Genomic DNA, 21,679 nt, shown 5'->3' on the forward strand with positions numbered 1-21,679 from the left:
CTCCAGCCTGGGTGGCAGAGTGAGACTCTGCCTCAAAAAATAACAATAATAATAAAGACCCCGGAAAATTCCAACAATGAGAAAGTTTTTTCTATTTGAAGGCTAAATTTTAGCCTTAGTAGATTCTTTTTTGTTTTTTTGGTTTTTTGAGATGGAGTCTCGCTTTGTTGCCCAGGCTAGAGTGCCATGGTGCAATCTGGCTCACTGCAACCTCCATCTCCTGGGTTCAAGTGATTCTCCTGCCTCAGTCTCCCGAGTAGCTGGGATTACAGATGTGTGCCACCATGCCTAGCTAATTTTTGTATTTTTAGTAGAGACGGGGTTTAACGTGTTGTCCAGACTGATCTTGAACTCCTAACCTCAAGCGATCCACCTGCCTCAGCCTCCCAAAGTGCTAGGATTATAGGCATGAGCCACCGTGCCTGGCGTAGCCTTAGTAAATTCTTAATTAAACCATAGAGAGAAAGGTAAAGACTCTTAGGAAAGGCTGAATAGGCTCAGTTGTCTAGGTTTCTGGGGAAACATGTCCCCTAAAGAGTTTGTATTTTTTTAACTGAAAATCATTGTAAACTAAACATTTCTATAATGTTAGCTAGTCCTTAACACATTATTTAGTATTTGTACTCCCACGAACTCTGTAATAGTTATTTTAATGTTTAATAGCCTGTAACTGCTTGCTACCTTAATTGAATTTTTTTAACTGCCTGTTTTTAACTGTGATGGCTTTAGGACATTGAGTAAAAGGTCACTTGTACTGTTTCAGAATGTTGTGTTTTTGTCTCATTTTATTCACCGCCTCTACATGCGCATTTTACTGTTCTGTTTTTCTCTTTAGCTATCCTCATACCACCCAAGGCAGTCTTCCACCTGGACAGTTTCTGGGCTGGCCACCAGGAGCTCTCTTGTGCTGGATGGGATGGGAGATATTTCTTGTGCTGGCTGGGATGGGAGCCTTTTCTCCTAGGGACTCAGTGTGATCCCTCTGAAATACTGCATATTTCTGTCAGCTCTCCAGACCTTGGCCTCCCAATTTGCTACTTGTCATTCTAGCAGAATTTACTGCTTTGGGCTTATTCTGGCCACCTCATTATTTCATTTGGAAATGCATCATTAAATACATCATTTCATGTTGTCATTGTGAACGTATGTTCGTCACAAAGCTTAAAAATAATATGATGATATTTTCTGCCTAGGAGCTAAAAGTCAGTATTTTGGCTCTTGCCACCCAAATCCTGACTGGATGTGATGAAGTGTTGGAAATGCTGCAGCAGGTCACAACTGCCCTCATAAATAGTGACATAGCAGACCGTGAGCAGAGGTAAGGAATGGATGGTGAGCTGTGACCAGCTGCCCTGTGGGAAGAAAAATTTGTTTATTGAAATTAAATATTTTTAGAATATAGAAGGATCAATTTTATATAGAGAGATTTTTGTGAGAATAGGCTAAAAGGGCAAGTGTTTGAAAGCCAAGTGCAGTCACACTCTTTCGTGTGCTTTCAGGTGAGATTGGGCCAACAGCCATGATCTAAGGGTAGCGAAGTTGTGGAGGGCACGGCCTAATCTCTGCCACTTGAGACTTCTACTGCCATCACTCCCAAAATGGCCTTTCCTTTAATTATCGAGGTCAGCACCATGCACACTTAGTTTCCTCATGATAAAGACTTTTGGGAGGAATAAGTGACTTGTCAACTGCTACACAAAGGATGACACTGATGTGGTGCCTCAAGATTTTACTGTAATTTTACTTCTCCAAATACATGTCTGACCTCTCTTTCACAGTAATAAAGCCCTTTCTCAGCCCTTCACATTAAAATTTCTGCTGTAACCCCGTCTCTACTAAAAATACAAGAAAAAAAAATTAGCTGGGCATGGTGGCAGGCACCTGTAGTTCCAGCTAGTGGGGAGGCTAAGGCAGGAGAATGGCCTGAACCCCGGAGGCGGAGCTTGCAGTGAGCCGAGATTGCGCCACTGCACTCCAGCCTGGGCGACAGAGCGAGACTCCGTCTCAAAAAAAAAAAAAAAGACAAAATTCTGCTCTGGTTTGATTTTAGAGGTGCATTGCATACTGTGTTTTTTGACGATTTGCATGTTGGAGCTGTAGATCTAAAAGAATCCTACAGTGTAATTTTTGCTTCCGTAACCCTGTCTGTTCCTATGGACTTGGTTCTTACCCACTCCCAGAGAGCAGATAGGAGGTTGGGATTGAGAACAATATAACCCAGATAGGTGTTGCATTGAGGCTTAGTAATACGTAGTTCAGTCTAATGGGAGAGCCTGGGTTTCTGGTTCCACTACCAATATCCTAAGTAGCCTTAAGGAATTTACATAATCCTTTCTTTCTGCATTCCTTAATTCTTCTAGCAGAGGACAGGGATATTAAAAATGTGATTTTAAAGATAAATTAAAAATTTGCCTACTTATATGAGTCAAAATCATAGAGACAGAAAGTAGAATGGTGTTTACCGGGGGCTGGGGGCAAGGGAAAAATGAGGAGTTATTGCTTAATGGGTATAGAGTTTGGGTTTTATAACACAAAAAGAGTTGTGGAGATGGATGATGGTGATGGTTGCACAACATTATTTAATAACAGTGAAATGTACCTTAAAATGGCTAAGATGGTAAATGTTATGCTATGTTTATTTTACCGTAATAAAAAAAAAATTGGGGGAAGAAATCTGCCTGCTTCTGCATGCCCCAGACAAGCCTCAATTTCTCTAGACCAGTAATGGATGTCACAGCTCTGACATCCAGGTGAATCAATGTTAATTCCAGGTGAATCAATGTTGTAGCCATTCACTTCCTCCTTTTTAGAGTCACTGTGTAGCATAGTGACCAGCAGCCCCAGAGGCAAGGGAACTTTACAGGTAGTAACCATTGACATTTTAGAATCCATTTGTAAAGTACTTCAAAGGTGCTATGAAATGCACCATGTAGCAACCTAGAACCTAGAACATAAGTGGTTCATACACCTGTAATCCCAACAGTTTGGGAGGCCGAGGTGGGAGGATCACTTGTACCCAGGAGATCAAGGCTGCAGTGAGCTGTGATTGTACTACTGCACTCCAGCCTGGGTGACAGAGTGAGACCCTGTCAAAAAAAAAAAAAAAAAAAGGCAGCTTATAAATTTTTTGGCAAAAATCAGAGACTGAAGGTGAAATCTATTAATAGCTTTCTTTCTGTTCTTCCCCTCTCCCTCAGTGGCAGAAGGTGGAAAATTTGTGGACTGAATTGCTATCACTGAAAGTGGTTAAGTGGTTTAAGGAGGTGCAGTTTAGGAGAAATTGTCAGATAAAGATGACATTAGTGCTTCTTCACATGTTTGGGCATTGCTTAGGCTGTGTGTTTTTCTTGAACTTTTTGTAGGTTAAAAGGCTTGGAACAAGTTACTAAGGCTACTATGCTTGGTCACCTTCTTCCAGTGTTACTGACCTCCCTGATGCATCCAAATTTACAGACTCTGATTATGGCCGATGCCCTGATGCCTCAGCTAGTGCAGCTGGTACTCTATACAAGCCAGGTATGATCCTTGGTGTGCCAAAGTGAACTGCTTTTTGGCCAACCTGCTTCACAAGGTGGCTGTTTGCTTTCACTGAAGGCAGAATAAACATAATCCTGCCTTTCAGAAACCAAGGGAAATAATGATGGAATGAAGAAAAATATTGTGTCATAAAAATAAACAAATAACAAGGGAAAGCATTTTATTTGTTTGACTAAATTACTAACTGCAATCTTTTAGCAAGTGTTCATGGCTGATCAGCTATAAAAATGCTAATATACAATGCTACTAAAAACCTACCATTATAGTTTGTCTCCTGAGTCCTTGCCAGCTAATAGTAGCTAATATAAATGATGCATTCCATTCTAGCGTTAAGTAAAATAATATTAAGTTGTCTAAGTAGCACAGCATATTTTAGTGAAGGAGAGCCGACTAGGATTGTAAAAAGATGATTTAAGAGAGATCTCTAAGTTTGGCTCTCATACCATTTAGATAACTGACAGTAGCACTGGAAGACATAATGATGGTTTTTGTGTTTCAGACGGCTTTGCTGCTTAAAACCCAGTGTCCAGTTTTTGCTGAGGTGGGCTGTTCCCCGTGTGGTGCACCAGACCAGAAGTGCAGGCTGTTCCCTGATGAGAGGTAATGAATGCTGCTTCCTTTCAGGAACCTTTTTCTTGTTTTCTTCTGGTGAAAGCCTAGTACTCCTTTTATGAAAATGATTTTTAGCAGGGATTATCTATGTGAAAAGAAAAAGACTTCGAAATGAAAATTTTAGATAACTGTAACATTGCTTTGTAGATTTACAGCAACTGGTTAGAATAAATTTCCCCATGGAGCAAGAGATTAGTTCAAAATTGATCTGAAATTCTTTTTTTTTTTTTTTTTTTTTTTTTTGAGACGGAGTCTCGCTCTGCCGCCCAGGCTGGAGTGCAGTGGCCGGATCTCAGCTCACTGCAAACTCCGCCTCCCGGGTTCGGGCCATTCTCCTGTCTCAGCCTCCTGAGTAGCTGGGACTACAGGCGCCCGCCACCTCGCCTGGCTAGTTTTTTGTATTTTTTAGTAGAGACGGGGTTTCACCGTGTTAGCCAGGATGGTCTCGATCTCCTGACCTAGTGATCCGCCCGCCTCGGCCTCCCAAAGTGCTGGGATTACAGGCTTGAGCCACCGCGCCCGGCCCCTGAAATTCTTATATGCTAATAATGGGGATGTAAAATATTATGACTTTGACAGGCAGTTTGGCTGTTTCTTTTTTTTTTTTTTTCTGAGACGGAGTCTTGCTCAGTCACTCAGGCTGGAGTGCAGTGGCTCATTTCAGCTCACTGCAACCTCTGCCTCCTGGGTTCAAGCAATTCTCCTGCCTCAGCCTCATGAGTAGCTAGGATTACATGCGTATGCCACCACACCCAGCTAATTTTTGTATTTTTTAGTAGAGACGAGGTCTTACCATGTTGGCCAGGCTGGTTTTGAACTCCTGACCTCATGATCCACCCACCTCGGCTTCCCAAAGTGCTGGGATTACAGGCGTGAGCCACCGCACCCTGCTGGCTGTTTCTTAAAAACTTAAACATACACCTATTGTATGACTGAACTATTTCACTTTTAGGTATTCACACAAGAAAAGAAAGCATAGGTTCTTACAAAGCTTTTACATTAAGGTTCGTAACAGTTTTGGTTAGAAGAGCCCAAAACTGGAAACAGCATAAATGTCCATCTGGAAACAACATGAATGCCCATCAATAAGTGAATGGATAAGCAAATTGTGATGTAGTCATACAATGGACTCTAATCAGCAATAAAAAGGAATGAACTATTGTTATATACAACAGTGTGTATGTAATCTCAAAATACTTAACCCTGAATGAAAGAAGCCACGTCCCCTTAGGTCACGTACTATATTATTTCATTTATATAAAACTCTAGAAAATGCAAACTAATCTCTAGTGACAGCAAATAAATGATCACCTGGGGGAGAAATGGAGTGGTTACAAAGAGGAAGAAGGAAACTTAATGGTATAACAAATGTCCAAACTTATCAAGTTGTATGCTTTAAATATGTGCAATTTATTATGTCAATTATGTTGCATTAAAGCTGTCTTTTAAAAAGATTTCCTGGGTTTCTCTAGAGCAGCGGGCTATGGAATTGAGCTTTTCGCAGTGATGCAAACTTCTATCTGTGCTGTCTCGTTCCATAGCCACAGGTTGTTATTGAGTGTCTGCAGTGTAGCTAATGTGACTGAGGAGCTGAATTGTAAATTTTATTTCATTTAAATTCAATTTAATTGAAATGGCCACATGTGACTAGTAGCTACTGTATTGGACAGTAAGGCTCTGCAGCTCAAGCTTCAGAGTTGAAAGAATAAGAGAATTCTGTGGCAATTAAGTTTAAGTCTTAGGAGTTTGTATTCCGCAACCTCAGGCTCCATGCTGTCCTTGAGAGTTCAATTACAGTAGGTAAGAGAACCTTTGAAGGCACCTTTCCTTAGTAAAAATTACGGTGAAAAGTAGCTATGTAGACTCCTGGAGTTTTCAGCAATTGGCATGTAGATATCAACAAAAGGAAATTTTTACAGGATGCTAACCCTGTGGGATTTGCAAAGTGGCCAATCTTAAAGATCCTTTACAGTACCTTTTTTTTTTTCCCTGAGTACATTTAAATGAGAGTTGATCAGGTCTTCTCTTGGATATCAATTGGGCTTCTCCCTTGAGAAAAAGAAAGAAAAATGAAAATATATCTCTGCTTCTTGTCCTAGAAAAAGGCAAAAAAGAAAAAAAAAGCAAATATCTAACAACAAAGAAAGAAAAAACCCTTAAATGTGGGAATTTTTAAAATGTTTCTGATTGCCACTGATATCAACCATGTAAAAGCCTCAGTGTTATCATACTGCATGCTGTGGAAAATTAAAGAGCAATTTAATGTTTATATTGTTTTTCCTTTCCTTGGCTGCTAAGCTAAATCACTTTCTCTATTTCTGTTTAGAATGTTAGAAGAGAAGGAAGAGCCAGGATTTCTCACTGGTTTAAAGATTCCTGCCCCATGGGCTGCTGGAAAGACTGTGGAAACAGTCCACCCCGTCAGAGACAACTATAAATTTAAAGAAACGGTCCATATCCCAGGAGCTCGCTGCCTGTACCTTAGATTTGATAGCAGATGCTCTTCACAATATGACTATGACAAAGTAAGTAAGAACTGGGTTATTATTGGTTCCACCTCAAGTAAGCTGATTCTTAGATGCTTCTTATTTTTCTTTGCTGCTGGTCACCATTCTTGACTGATTTCTGTCTGTAGCTATCTCTAAGGAGAACTTTTCTAAGATAAAGTTCTTATCTTTGAAGGGTAGTGATTTAAGGAAGTTAAAGAAACACCACCTCTGCAGTCTAAGAACAGTGTTTTAATGATATGTTGAAAGTGTACTTTGTAAGCTTTCAGGTGCTTAGATGTGAGTGGAAGGAAATGTTCCTTTTCATTCTGCTTACCCCTGCCCTCCCTCTGTGCTTGAAGTTCTCCCAGATGTGTGATGTCCATTCATCTAGAAAGGTCTCACTGCCCAATTCTTGGGGCTTCTCATGTATCTTTTGGGAAAAGGTGGCTTTTTAGAAGGGTTTCACAGGTGCTAGGATCTGGTTTATATTTATTTAAACTTTTTTTTTTTTTTTTTTTGAGGAAGAGTAGTTTCCAACCTTGTGGCTTAACAGTTATGAACAAAAGGAAGCATCTTAGGGGTTGAAACATTTTCTTCCACTTAGAATTATTGAATTGTAACCTGTCATGTGGTCTTAGGGGGAAAGGCTAATGAAATATGTAACATATGAAAGAACAGCTGGAGGATTATCTAATAGCTTTGTGCATACTATTTTTATGTAGCTTGTTAGTGATCTATTGTGTCTCTCTCCTGTGAACTGTGTGAGGGCAAATGGGCTTAAATCCTAGCAGGGGATTCTGACTTCTGAGGCTGGCTTTTAAAAACATTCTATCCGGGGAGGTTTTTAGGTTAAAAATAAAGGACTTCTTAACTGTATATACTATGAGATGGTGAAACACATTTCTGGGCAAGTTATAGAATCCTCTTCCCCATTATCTTTTAGGATAGTAAAGATTCCCAGGTGTCACCAAAGCCTTGTCCTCAAAACTCACCTTAGCTGGAACCAAGAAAATATATGAGATGATCTTTAGTAGGCCTTTCAGAAGCATATCTCTACCATCAGTCCACTGTAATTCATAGCTCCTGGCATTGGCTACCCCCATTTCCCAGGTTCAGGTGAAGTGACTTAATATAGAAATGGGAGTCTGCTGTTTTAGTTGGTGTCATTTTGTTTCTCCTTTAAAAACTGTATTTTGCATTTCTGATATGCGCTAACTTATGCCTGCAGTAGACATTAGTGTTAAATGAGGAAGCACAAAGAGGCTTACTACATGGATGAAAGTACATTTACTTTTCCAGTGGTCCCTGGCTGGTGTCAGCAAAAGACCCCAAAGGGTAAGACATCACAAAATGATAAGCATTCGGGGCTGAAGATGGAGCTTCTAAATCTGAAGTTAGATGCAGTGAGAAGCAGTCACAGTACACATTAGAAGACAGGGTTTGGTATTTACAGAAGCCAGAGCTTTATTTTTCCTGTGGAATGCCAAATGAGCTATAAATGTTTCTTCTGCCGATTAGAAAGTCAGCTAGCTGGTTATACATGAATTAGAGAAGTATTGATACATGAAAACTGACCCAAGAAGCAGCCACCCCCTTTCTGGCCCAAATTTGTATCATTTTCTTTTTATACCATTAAGCAACATCCTAAGAATATATGGCTTATTTTCAATTTGTTGCATTTTTTTAAATTCTTATTTATTCATTGATTTTTTTCTTTGGTGCTTTTATTTGTTGTTCTGTTAGATATAATCATATTTCCATCTGTATTTGCTCACTTTACTAATTTTGGGGAGGACTTAAGGGGCCAAACTGTTATTAATGAGTTATATGTTATTAATTAGCATTAAAATAACTATTTCAAAAATATTGATGTACAATAGCTGAGTATAACTATTTAATGTGAGGTCCCCAAGCCAATTAAAGTGTGCTAATATAAAAAATATACTTCTTTTTATTAAGAATTGTTATTACTCTGTGGCTTCCCTGTAAATACCAATGACTGATTGCATCCAAACTAGTATCAGTTATACCTAAAAAAATCAGGAAATATTAGTTATAATGACACCAATGCCTGGTTATAATTGTATTTTGAACAATTTTTTTTGCAGCCTTTTTATTTGTAGATGTTGTTTTTGTTTTTCTTTTACAGTCTAACAGTATATTTTCTGTTTTGAAGTTGGTGATATATGCGGGGCCTAACACAAACAGTAGGAAGGTTGCTGAATATGGAGGCAACACACTGGGATATGGCAGCCGTAGTGTCTTAGGAACTGGTTGGCCGAAAGACTTGGTGAAGGTATGGTATCCAGTCATAATCGCTTCCTAGAAAAGAAAATGAACTTGCAGTCCTCACAGGTCCAAGTACTAACTGTAATCCCAGAAAAACATTTGCCCTGGGGGCTTTTGTTGAGGTGGGGCCACCTTACTAGGCCTGTCACCTCACTCCTATTCAGAATGGTCCTCCTTTCACTTGTAGGACATCAGACCCCTGTTCACTCCCTTTCACAAGTTGCTCCATTGATAGAATTTGTCACAGCATTTTCTTCCTTGTTGATTAAAAGGGTTGCTAGATCTTTTCCAGCTTAGTTCTCCTCTATACTCCCTGTTGACAAGTACCCTAGAACCACAAGGCCATTGCAGTGTAAAAGTATTGAGTTAATGTGTTCAGATGAATTTGGGCCTTTGGAGCAAAAATAATTATCCATTCTCAAACTGATGAAATGAGTGCCATGCTTTGTAATTCGGCCCTCAAACTACTTACTGTGTATCTGCCTGGGATATGAATATAAACTGAAATGTCTGTTAAAACCCAAAAATGTCCCCAAAGTCTATGTCCAGGGCCTTTATTTCATATACGTTATGGACCCTCTTTAATTCAGCCATAGATGGCAAGCCATTTGTTAGAAATTATGGCCAGGTGCAGCTGCTCACACCTATAGTCCCAGCACTATATCACTCAGGTGATCCTCCGGATCACCTGAGGTCGGGAGTTTGAGACCAGCCTGGCCAACATGGTGAAACACCGTCTCTACTAAAAATACAAAAATTAGTCAGGCATGGTGGTACGCACCTGTTATGCCAGCTACTCAGGAGGCTGAGGCAGGAGAATCATTTAAACCCAAGAGGCGGAGGTTGCAGTGAGTCAAGATTGCGCCACTGTACTCCAGTCTGGGCGACAGAGCGAAACTCCATCTCAAAAAAAAGAAAGAGAGAGAGAGAAATTATGCTCAAGGCCGAGCAAGGTGACTCATGCCTGTAATCCCACCACTTTGGGAGGCCAAGGTGGACAGACTGCTTGAGCCCAAGAATTTGAGACCAACCTGGGCAACATAGTTGAGACCTCGTCTCTACAAAAAAAAAAAAACAAAAACAAAAATTAGCTGGGCATGGTGCCGCACACTTATAGTTCCAGCTACTCAGGAGGCTGAAGTGGGAGGATTGCTTGAGCCCAGGAGGTTGAGGCTGCAGTGAGCCATGGTTGTGCCACTGCACTCCAGCCTGGGTGACAGAGTAAGACCTTGTCTCAAAAAAAAAAAAAAAAAAAATTATTCTCAAGATTTGATTAACCTTTACTTTGATCTTGCTAATGGGCAACTGTGGCCCATTTCACAGATGCCTCATCCCAAAGGCTACCTCGTCAAGAGAGACACTTAAAGGACTGGGTGTCTAAATGAAAGGGAATGGAATTTGAATCAAAAAGCAAGTGAGAAAAGGAGTGAAATATTGCTGTGGTCCTTTTTGAAAGTAACCTCTGAAATTCATTGCTCTTTTGAAAATTGTGTATCTTGTTTTTAAAGTGCATTTCCCACCCCCCTCTTAAATTTTAAGGTGGAAGGAGATACAGTCACCTTCTCCTTTGAAATGAGAAGTGGCCGTGAACACAACACTCCTGATAAAGCCATGTGGGGCTTTGCTTGCACAGTTCGCGCTCAGGTACTTGAATCTAACCACTGCCGTGGACAAAATGTACTATCTGCTATGTGCCTTGATTACATACATCATATTCGCCTTGGAAACAGGGCAGAATATGAGTCACTCTTTCATCTTTCTCTTCTAGTTGGCACCAGTCAACTACTAGCAGCTAGTAGTACTTTTACAGAATAAAACTAGCCATGACCTAATATCAGCTCAGCAGCACAGAAATACATCTATTGATTGGGGCTGCCTCTTCAAAGCTTGGGGAGGTGACCTGACCCCAGCATCTTTCCATAGGGCAAAGAGGACTCAATAGAACTTAATAGAAATAAGCACTTGGATCCTGGGTTTTAAGAGTAGTTAAGCATCCAGCTGAGCATGGTGGCTCACACTTGTAATCCCAGTACTTTGGGAGGCTGAGGTGGGCAGATCAACTGAGGTCAGGAGTTCGAGATCAGCCTGGCCAACTTGGTGAAACCCCGTCTCTACTAAAAATACAAAAATTAGCCGGGTGTGTTGATGGGCACCTGTAGTCCTAGCTACTTGAGAGGCTGAGGGAAGAGAATCACTTGAACCGGGAGGCAGAGATTGCAGTGAGCTGAGATCGTACCACTGTACTCCAGCCTGGGTGACAGAGTGAGACTCCGTCTCAAAAGTTAAAAAAAAAAAAAAAAAAAACCAGAGTACTTAAACATCCTACTGACCCCTCCAGTTGCCTGATTCCAAAAACGTATTTTAGATTTTGATGTTTCTTAAGCTTAACCACGCTAAGACTCTCCAGAGTGGCATTAACTGCTAGAATGTAAGCTCCATGAGAGCAGGGATCTTCATTTCATTCTCCGATGTATCTCAGGCACCTAGATCAATGGCTGGCACACAGAGGACACCCAGTAAATATTTCTTGAATGAATTCACTGCAGTCATTGACAATATCACAGTTTGAGCACAGGATGGAAGTGAAAAAACAAAATAGTGGTTTATACTTAGGTAGGCACAACAAAGAGGAAGCTATCAAAGAGTCAGGCTTCTTTATTTCATTTATACTATTTATTTGATTTGTACTATTGTATATGGGGTCTGATCAACTATTTTCTCTTCAGAATTATGTTGAGACTTCACTCTGGTCATTGCAGTACCACCATCTAGTCATGATTTGGGTGCTGTACCTATGTTCCCTAGCAGTGATACTCGATGCTGCTCTGTAGAACCCTGTGGTTGGGAACAGTGCAGTGTGGGGCAGCACAGGTAGCAACCTCTGCCAGCGTACACTGACCATTGTGGTTTACCCCTGTCTGCATTGTAGGAGTCTTCGGAGGATGTCTCAGGAGGCTTGCCCTTTCTGGTAGACCTGGCTTTAGGTCTGTCTGTGTTAGCTTGTTCCATGTTAAGAATCCTGTACAATGGACCAGAAATTACCAAAGAAGAAGAAGCCTGTCAGGAGCTATTGCGGTCCAAACTTTTACAAAGGTAACAAAAAGGTTGAATTTGAGCTAGTGTTGCCTGCAAAGGAAAAAGGACTTTATGTGGAAAAATCCTTTTGGTACATTTCCAGGGTGATTGTGCCTACTGCCTGGCAATCTCATGGGTGTCATTGTGTCTAAGAAATAAGATGAAAATTACACCATAGTGCTTTCTGGCCCTTACTTTACTAAATTTAAGATTACATCTTTGAACTGCATAAGCTTTTCTCTGACACAATTATTGTCTAATTAAATTGAATGATCCCCAAGAGGATGAGTGGATGTGTGATAAAACAAACACAGCAAATGTTTATTGTACAATCTAGACAAATGTGTCTGTGGACATTAACCATGTCATTCTTTCAGCTTTTCTGTACATTTAAAAGTTTTAATGATTAAATATTGGGGGGGAGCTAGATCCCCAAAGATGGGCTTTCATACAATGCTCATTTTTCTTTAGCTTCTGGAGAAGGTTTGATGAGTAATTAACACAGAATGTGATTCTTCATATGTTTGATGTGTCTGCAAACATCCAATAGCTTTCCAATAATCTTGATGAGAGAGGAAGTGAAGAGCCTCTTTTCTGTCTGCTCAGGTGCCAGTGGCAGGTGGAGGCCAATGGCGTGATCTCCCCTGCCCTTACTCCGAGCCCCTCTCCACTGCCTCTGACCATAGAGGAAGACAGAGAATTCACCTACCCCTCTGATGTCCTCGTGCCTCCTGTTGGAAACTACTTTGATCTGCCTCGGATCAGGCTGCCTCCAGGAATCATGATAAAGCTCAGGGAAATTTCTGGGCGTGCTAGACCTCAATTTAGACCAAGTATAAAGTATGTTGCTGTGTAGTGTTTTACTTTTCCCAGTAGGAAAAAAAGTTTAAACAATTGAAATGGGTGTATTTCTTCTGTGGTATAGTAAATGAAACTTTAATTTTATGTTTACTCTATGAGTGTTAAAATTAACCGAGTCTGGAGGGCCCACCAGGCAGTATTCCAGATTAGGGGCTCTCAAAATTTGGTCCCCTAGTCAGCAGCATTGGCATCACTTGGGAGCTTGTTAGTTCTTGGACCCCATTTTACACCTATTGAATCAGGAGGTCTGAGGATGGGGCCCAGCTTAACAAGTTTCCCATGTGACTGATACATGCTAAAGTGTGACAAGTGCTAGGTTTATCTCTAGTGTTTTGACCTTCTACTAGCAGTCAGCCTCTACTCTACTTTCCAGAGTCTAGAGATATGTGTTTATTTTTGATGCCTAGAGAAATGGTGAGGAGTTCTGTAATCTAGAATGTACAGACTTACAGTTACAAATGTCTGTGCTGTTCTTGCTTAAAGTCAAGTCTGTTTTGCAGGCCTCTGCTCTGCCTCCTGAGGCAGGATTTCAGAGAGAAAACTTGGAGAATATATGAAATTTGAAATGAAAAAAATACAGAAAACACTATTGTTTTCAGCCCAACATCCATATGCACTGAACACTGCAGGCCATAATACTGCATAAAATTAATTAGTGGATAGATGCTGCTGAAGATCCTTTCTTAGCCTTAGCCCTCTTCCAGCTCTAATATGTCTCTAACTCAAAATATAGCAATCATAGAAAGTGAAGTCTTTTTTTTTTTTTCTGAGAGGGAGTCTCGTTCTGTCACCCAGGCTGGAGTGCAGTGATGTGATCTCGGCTTACTACAACCTCCGTCTCCCAGGTTCAGGAGATTCTCCTGCCTCAGCCTCCCGAGTAACTGGGATTACAGGGACATGCCACTATAGCCAGCTAATTTTTGTGTTTTTAGTAGAGACGAGGTTTCTCCATGTTGACCAGGCTGGTCTCGAACTCCTGACCTCAAGTGATTCACCTGCCTTGGCCTCCCAAAGTGCTAGGATTATAGGCTGAAGTCTCTTTACTCTTGATTTTCAGCTTTATCAGCCAATGTCAGTTTTATCAGTTAATATACTAAATTATTTGCCAACATAAGACTCCCGACAGTGCCATTATACTATGCATACCTCTTACTCTATTGTAACAAAGGAGGTGTGGTGAATATTTAATATCTTTATATCAAAGCCTAAGTTCTCCAACCTATAAAATACTCTCTTGGGCCTGGGGCATGGTGGCTCATGCCTGTAATCCCAATACTTTGGGAGGCCAAGTCAAGAGGATTGCTTGAGCCCAGGAGTTCAAGACCAGCCTGAGCAACATAGTGAGAAACCCCCACCCTAAAATTTTTTTCTCAAATTAGCTGAGCATGGCAGCATGCACCTGTAGTCTCAGCTACTCAGGAGGCTGAGGCAAGAGGATCCCTTGAACCCAGGAGTTTGAGGCTGCAATGAGCCATGATTGCTCCGCTGAACTGCAGCCTAGGTGACAGGGGGAGAGACCCTGTCTCTAAAAAAATTAAAAATAAAAATAAAATACAGTATTGAGAAGCTGAGAGCATGGCATACATCTGACTAATTTCCATTGTGGTCACAGAGAAGTAATTCAGCCAGACGTGATGGAGGAAATGGTGGTATCTTGTGTTATTAAACACTTGAACTTGGTTGATGCACTGCAATCTCTAATAAATTTCCAATATCAAGAAGAACATGCTGAAGAATATGATTTATTGTGTAAAATTATGGGAGAGACTTTTAAGAAGCTCAATGCCATGGAGAGACAGCTGCAGGTAAATGTCTGATAACTGTTGGAAATAATTTCTTTCATGGAAATTTAAAGAAATTTAGAATGTGATCTAATTTTTAAAATTACTATTGTGACTAAAATTTTGAATTGTACTTGTTTTTATTTTGCATCTATTTTAATGTATTTATTAGAGTGTTGCAGAACTGGAACAAAAATGGCAAAGTGAAGTTGATGATGCCATGCAGGGGAAACTGGAGAACAACATGCCTTTCTTTTATGATTACCATTTTAATGAGGTGAGCAAAGTGTATGATTTGTCCCTGGGGCATTGTGTGTGTGTGTGTGTGTGTGTGTGTGTGTGTGTGTGTGTGTAGAGGTACAATAATGTCATTTCCTAAAATGTTGCACACTCCAAAACTGTACCCATTCTTTAAAAGAGGTTAAATGAAAATTGATTAGATCAGCATGCAGTATACAAATAATTACTCATGAGGTTGTTTTTCTAAATGATTAATAGTTTTATAAAGATATATAAGGAAGTTGTCATCATGGTCAAATTTTGCTTTCAAGCCTTAAAAAACAAAAAATAGGCAAAATTATAAGCCCTGAAAGAATTCCCAGAAAGTAGTCAATGCCATTCTTAATCATTAAAATATCAAATAATAACTTACAAATGAGTTTCAAGCATAGAAATATGGACCAAAGGTGGTGGTTTTTCTCTGAAATTTTCTGTTCATTTTAATATATGTATAGTAAAACTTGGTTCTTGCAGATCCTGCATACATCTTTTTTTTCTTTAGAACAAAATGAAAGAACTAGAACTTTTGTGTTCAATGAAGGAAGTCTCCTTTGATGGGAATGATCTTGAAAACATGGTCCTATCACTGAGGTTAGTGGTATTAATAACTATTAAGGCTATTATCACCTTGATGCTCAAAACACATTGTAAAGGTCTAGTCTCTTAATAGATATATTTTTTTATATTGTGAACTTAACTAAATATTTTAGAGTTGGAACTCATTTGGTAAATTGGAAGTTTTGGTTTTAACCTTCAAAAGTTAGCATAGGCATTTGAAACAGAAAAAGAAACCAGAAGTGGCCAAATTTTCTAACACTGTTCCTTGGATGAGGAAACAGGGAAGTAAGTTGATTAGGTTACTTTTGCTTAGTTTCCCCTGTGTCTTCTCTTATTCTTTGTAAACATTTTTTTTAATGGTTGTTTTTGGTAAGCTAGAGAACAACTCAATGCACATCAATCTTTCTTTATAGGGAGAAGTTCCTACAAGAAGTGAATTCTCTTATTCAGAAACCCTCACACCCACTGGCTAAAACAAAGACGTTAGTGAAGAGTTTAATGAACCGAGCCGAGCTTTTGCTGCATGTCACCATCGCGGCCCAGTCAGGCCTCACAAGAAGCATCTCTGGGACCCCTGCTGAAACACCAGGTACTGCTCAAAGATAGCCCCTAATTGGCTTCTGGTCCTACTCTGTTCATATAAGACACGTCAGCTATATTTTGAAAAATTCACTCTTCGGTACTCCAAGAAAGGAAAACAAAAGGAAATTTTAACATATTTAGTTTTGCCTTATACTTTCTCTACAAAGCACTTGAGTGACAAAAGAAAAACAAAGAAATACTTGTATGTCATTAAATTCCTGTAGTCAACTTCTTGTTTCTTTTATATTATTTTACTTTTTGAGACTGAGTCTCGCTCTGTCGCCCAGGCTGGAGTGCAGTGGCGTAATCTCGGCTCACTGGAACCTCTGCCTCCCAGGTTCAAGCAATTCTGCTTCAGCCTCCCGAGTAGCTGGGACTACAGGTGCATGCTGCCATGCCTGGCTAATTTTTGTATTTTTAGTAGAGACGGGGTTTCACTATGTTGGCTAGGTTGGTCTTGAACTGCTGACCTCAGGTGGTCCGCCCGCCTTGGGCTCCCAGCATGCTAGGATTACAGGTGTGAGTCACTGCGCCCGGCCCTGTTTTTGTTTTCATACTAACATATATAATTAGATTTCATAGTATCATATACAATTAGTGAACATCATGAATCTTGTAACATCATTTTTCCCTCTTTACTTGAAGCTGAGTTTGCATTTCATCTTTAGTAATTATGTGGAACCTTGTGCTATGACTTCCTGGGAGTTAACTTTTTCTAGGTCACATTTTATTTATTTATTTATTTTTTTTTTTTTTTTTTTGAGATGGAGTCTCGCTCTGTTGCCTAGGCTGGAGTGCAGTGGCATAATCTCTGCTCACTGCAATCTCTGCCTCCCGGGTTCAAGCAATTCTCCTGCCTCAGCTTCCCAGGTAGGTGGGATTACAGGCACTTACCACTATGCCCAGCTAATTTTTGTATTTTTAGTAGAGACAGGGTTTCGCTATGTTGGCCAGGCTGGTCTTGAACTCCTGATCTCAGGTGATCCGCCCACCTCAGCCTCCCAAAGTGCTGGGATTACAGGTGTGAGCCACCATGCCCAGCCTAGGTCACATTTTAATTGTTAGCCTAAAAATGCATCTCTCAGGAAAATCATTGAGTCTTCTTACTTAAGACAGGATCTGTAACATGGCACAGCCCACAAGCATTCATTCTTAACCTAAGAGATAAAATTAAATAAACATGTTCTTAAATGGAAGCGTCCATGTTACATAGCCCCATTGCCCAGTGAGCAGTAGGGAGCAGGCAAACTTGTTTTCATCCCAGCTGGTCATCTAAGGCTCTTCTCACTTGGGATTTGAAGTCTAGGAGGACTCCCAAGGTCTCACTCTGTAATACAGGTTCTCCCTGAGAACTTCAGGGGAAGACACAGGTTTGGGAGAGAGACATGTGCTGAGTGTGTGGTACAATCACATGCCAGGATGGTCTGCTATACACATAAGCCCTTGGTAAAGGTCTTGTATATAGACCTGACCACTTGGTAAGGCTGTTAGTACTGTCCCAGAGGCTCTTGACCTCAGAGATAACAGTATCTTCAAAAATTATATACTTTTTTAATATTTAAGCTGTCTAACCACTCTTAAGACAGATACAAAATGGTTTTCTCAGCTGGGCACAGTGGCTCATGCCTGTAATCCCAGAACTTTGGGAGGCCAAGGCAGGAGGATCGCTTAGACCAGGAGTTCAAGACCAGGCTTTGCCACATAGCAGGACCTGGTCTCTACAAAAAAACATGAAAATTAGCCACGCATGGTGGTGTGCACCTGTAATCCCAGCTACTTGGGAGGCTGAGTTGGGAGGATTGCTTGAGTCCAGGAGTACAAGGCTGCAGTAAGCCATGATTGTAGCACTGCACTTCAGCCGGGGCAACAAAGCAAGACCCTGTCTCTAAATAAATAAATAAGTGAAAATTTTAGAAAAATAAAACAAAATGGTTTTTTTCTGCACTTTCTCAACACCTTTTTTCTTAGCTAGTCTTGACGTATAGTTTTATCTTCTTTCCATTTAAGGGTTGTTTTATAAAACAACTATTTCCCTGGACAGGGTTAAGGAGTATGTCTTATAGAAAGACCCATTCAGATCCAACTCAAGTGTGATATTTATTCCTACCAACTATGATCAAAGCAGAGGTATCATCAAATGACAATAAATCAGCTAAATAAATCTGGGGTTAAAGTGGGGATAAAGGCCATCTCTGAAAAAAATGGATTTGGATGTATTTGAATTAAGAAATTTGGGCCAGGTGTGGTAGCTCACATCTGTAATCCTGGCACTTTGGGAGGCCAAGGTGGGCGGATCACTTGAAGTCAGGAGTTCGAGACTAGCCTGGCCAACATGGTGAAACCCCATCTCTACTAAAAAAATACAAAAGTTACCTGGACGTGGTGGTGCACGCCTGTAATCGCTGCTACTTGGGAGGCTGAGGCAGGAGAATCACTTGAACCTGGGAGGTGAAGGTTGCAGAAAGCCGAGATCACACCACTGCACTGCATCCTGGGTGACAGAGCGAGACCCATCTCAAAAAAATAAGAAATTAAAAAATGTTAAAAAAGAAATTTGTGCTTTCTGGCAATTACTTGCTATGTCCTCCTTGCTTTTTAGAATGCTTAGGTTAAAGTGAACATTGATAGCTATGAAATTAAATGAATTTTTCAGCTTTTCTTTGGGAAACCAATTTAATAAAAAGATTTTAATTTTTTTAAGTTAAAATAATTTTTAACCTAATACTTAGGTTAAAAAATTGATGTAAAAACCATCAGTATGCTGTGCTAGCTAGACTGGTGGCTGAACTGTGATAGAAAGCAAAGATACACTTAAACTGTTGGGTAGTTCTGTGTTGCATTTGGCTGTTGTACAGATAGCAGAAATGTCAGCCTTTTAATTCCTTTTTTTCCAGCTTGTAAATCAGCTTCTGAAACAAAAGTGATATCTCATGCTGTCAGGCAGCCTGTTTTTCTTCGCAGCATGTCAGCTCCTTCTGACCTGGAAATGATTGGTAATGAAGATTTGGAATTTACTAGAGCAAATCAGAGGTAAATGGCTAATGGCCAGGGTTGGGTTCCCACATGCAGCTGAATGCATTAATCAAAACAAGCTCCCTGAGTGTGTTTCTCGTCTTGCCAGTCTGTTCTATGTTCCCTGTAGGCGTCGCCACGTGACCAGCCACCGCAGCAGCTCCTTTACACTCCTGCAGTCGCTGGCCATTGAGGACAGCAGGGACAAGCCCACCTACAGTGTCCTGCTAGGGCAGCTGTTTGCTTTCATCGGCACCAACCCTGACCAAGCTGTACGTTATGTTTTGCAGGCTCCCGATGAATAGCACCTAACAGCATGAGGGGTCTTGGGGCAGTTAGCAGGAGTCAGGTGTCCTTCCTTCTTGTGCATTTCAGGTGTCCAGCAGCAGTTTTCTTTTGGCTGCACAGACAAGATGGCGGCGGGGAAACACTCGCAAGCAGGCACTGGTGCACATGCGGGAATTGCTGACAGCTGCCGTGCGAGTCGGGGGAGTGACACATCTTGTGGGTCCAGTGACAATGGTCCTTCAGGGAGGACCCAGGTTAGTTGTTTCTGTTAGTTTATACTGTCCTTTCTAGAATGGTCAGAGCCATTCCAAAGATTATTCCTGGGGCCCAAACATAGGCATAGTATTTGCTAATGTTTTCCTCTAAAATATTTATATAAAAGTGGTACATGATCTTGCAAAAAACTCAACATATTAATAGAATGTAAAACTCTTGGTATTCACCATTTTCTCCTAAATTCCACTATGTCCATTAAGAGCTCATTATAGCAACCATACATGCATAAGCAGCTGTATAATTCTTCTTGTACACATAAATGTGTTTGTGTATAAATTTTTTCAACTTAATTCAGATTATATTATCTGTGCCTTTCTATAACCACGGTTGTTTTGCTCAGTATGTCTTAGATATCTCAGGTATCTGTTTTCATATCAGTACATATAGGTCTGGTCTGCTTTATCTTTTTTTTATTTGACATAGCATCTCACTCTGTCACCAAGGCTGAAGTGCAGTGGCACAATCTCAGCTCATGGCAGCCTCCGCCTCCCGGGTTCAAGTGATTCTTGTGCTTCAACCTCCCAAGTAGCTAGGATTACAGGCACATGCCACCATACCTGGCTAATTTTTATATTTTTAGTAGAGATGGAGTTTCACCATATTGGCCAGACTGGTCTCAAACTCCCAAACTCAGGTAATCTGCCTGCCTCGGCCTCTCAAAGTACTGTGATTACAGGCATGAGCCACTGTGCCCAGCCTTTTTTTTTTTTTTTTAACAGGTTCTCATTCTGTCACCCAGGCTGGCATGCAATGACGTGATCATGGCTCACTGCAGCCTTGACCTCCCCAGGCTCAAGCGATCCTCCCACTTCAGCTTCCCAAGTAGCTGGGACTATGGGCGCGTACCATCATGCCCAGCTAGTGTATTTATTTTTTGTAGAGACGGGGTCTTGCCATGTTGCTGAGGCTGGTCTCAAATTTCTGGGCTCAAGGGATCCTCCTGTCTCAGCCTCCCAGACTGCTGGGATTAAAGGCATGGGCCACCATACCTGGCTGCTTTAAGATTTTTAAGAGGTCATAGATATACATTATATAGATGACCTTTTCTAAAAAATTTAACTCATCCTCTACTGATGGACACATAGGTTCATTTGTCTTTATTTCTTTTATTTTTGTTTTGTTTTTGCATTAACAACCTCGTTTTGCCTATATTTTTGTATATTTCCATGACTGTTATTACTGAACCAATTTCTAAAAATGTAATCGTAGAAACTAACTCTGAAGATGGTTTTATAACTCATTTGTGAGTTGTTCTATATGAGTTTCCTATTGGGCTTCAAAGATCTTCAAGTAGAAATAGAAAATGCATTTCTCTACAAGCCCTGGACTTGAGCTGCTGGAGGTGAGGAATTCTGGCCAATAGGCAGAGAGGGTCCAGTGCCTGGAGGAAAATGGGTTAATTAAGGCTGAAGTGAGTATCTTGAGAAATCTTGAGATCCTCCCACCTCAGCCTTCCAAGTAGCTGGGACTACAGGAGAGGTCAGACTATTCTTTGGAAACAAGTCCAAAATTTCAGTGGCTTAAAAGATAAAATTTTTGGGGGCACAGTGGCTCACACCTATAATCCCAGCACTTAAGGAGGCCAAGGCAGGAGGATCACTTGAGGCCAGGAGTTCAAGACCAGCCTGGGCAATATAGTGAGACCCTGTCTCTACAAAAAAGAAAAAATTAGCCGGAGTGGTGGGGCATGCCTGTGGTCCCAGCTACTGGGGAAGCTGAGGCAGGAAGATCGCTTGAGGCCAGGAGGTTGAGACTGCAGTAAGCCATGATCGCATCACCCTGCACTTCAGCCTGGGCAACAGAGCAAAACCTTATCACAAAAAAATAAAAAGAAGACAGAATTTTAGGTCTTGCTTCTGTTCGTGATGGGTTCATGCTGGCTCGTGGTAATCACAGAGGAGGAAACCACCACCTCGAGAGCTGCCAGGCTCCTTGTCAGAACTCTCGCTCATTGACCAGACTTGCCACTGTCCAGCCAACCACAGGGTGCCCAGAAAGAAACAGTGAAAAGCCCTCATGATTACCATAGCCTATTTCCAG

General features: G+C 40.9%; 1 protein-coding gene across 7 annotated transcripts in view; it reads left to right on the top strand.

Annotated features, from left to right (window-relative positions):
• Positions 1 to 21,679, top strand: part of LOC105493730 (HECT domain E3 ubiquitin protein ligase 4) — a 226,418-nt gene that overhangs the window by 120,526 nt on the left and 84,213 nt on the right. For 4 of the 7 annotated variants that reach the window (XM_071071035.1, XM_071071036.1, XM_071071037.1 and 1 more), the window contains exons 18-32: positions 1,194 to 1,318; positions 3,363 to 3,516; positions 4,037 to 4,137; positions 6,476 to 6,674; positions 8,788 to 8,934; positions 10,467 to 10,571; positions 11,857 to 12,020; positions 12,609 to 12,842; positions 14,476 to 14,668; positions 14,817 to 14,921; positions 15,426 to 15,514; positions 15,895 to 16,070; positions 18,958 to 19,093; positions 19,206 to 19,347; positions 19,451 to 19,617. In XM_071071035.1, coding sequence (XP_070927136.1) covers positions 1,194 to 1,318; positions 3,363 to 3,516; positions 4,037 to 4,137; positions 6,476 to 6,674; positions 8,788 to 8,934; positions 10,467 to 10,571; positions 11,857 to 12,020; positions 12,609 to 12,842; positions 14,476 to 14,668; positions 14,817 to 14,921; positions 15,426 to 15,514; positions 15,895 to 16,070; positions 18,958 to 19,093; positions 19,206 to 19,347; positions 19,451 to 19,617 — 2,237 coding nt within the window. The remainder of the gene's footprint in view (positions 1 to 1,193; positions 1,319 to 3,362; positions 3,517 to 4,036; positions 4,138 to 6,475; positions 6,675 to 8,787; positions 8,935 to 10,466; positions 10,572 to 11,856; positions 12,021 to 12,608; positions 12,843 to 14,475; positions 14,669 to 14,816; positions 14,922 to 15,425; positions 15,515 to 15,894; positions 16,071 to 18,957; positions 19,094 to 19,205; positions 19,348 to 19,450; positions 19,618 to 21,679) is intronic. The other 3 variants (XM_071071038.1, XM_071071039.1, XM_071071040.1) reach the window with 2 other exon arrangements.

Source organism: Macaca nemestrina, chromosome 10 (assembly GCF_043159975.1).
Source record: "Macaca nemestrina isolate mMacNem1 chromosome 10, mMacNem.hap1, whole genome shotgun sequence".
Classification (NCBI taxonomy): domain Eukaryota; kingdom Metazoa; phylum Chordata; class Mammalia; order Primates; family Cercopithecidae; genus Macaca; species Macaca nemestrina.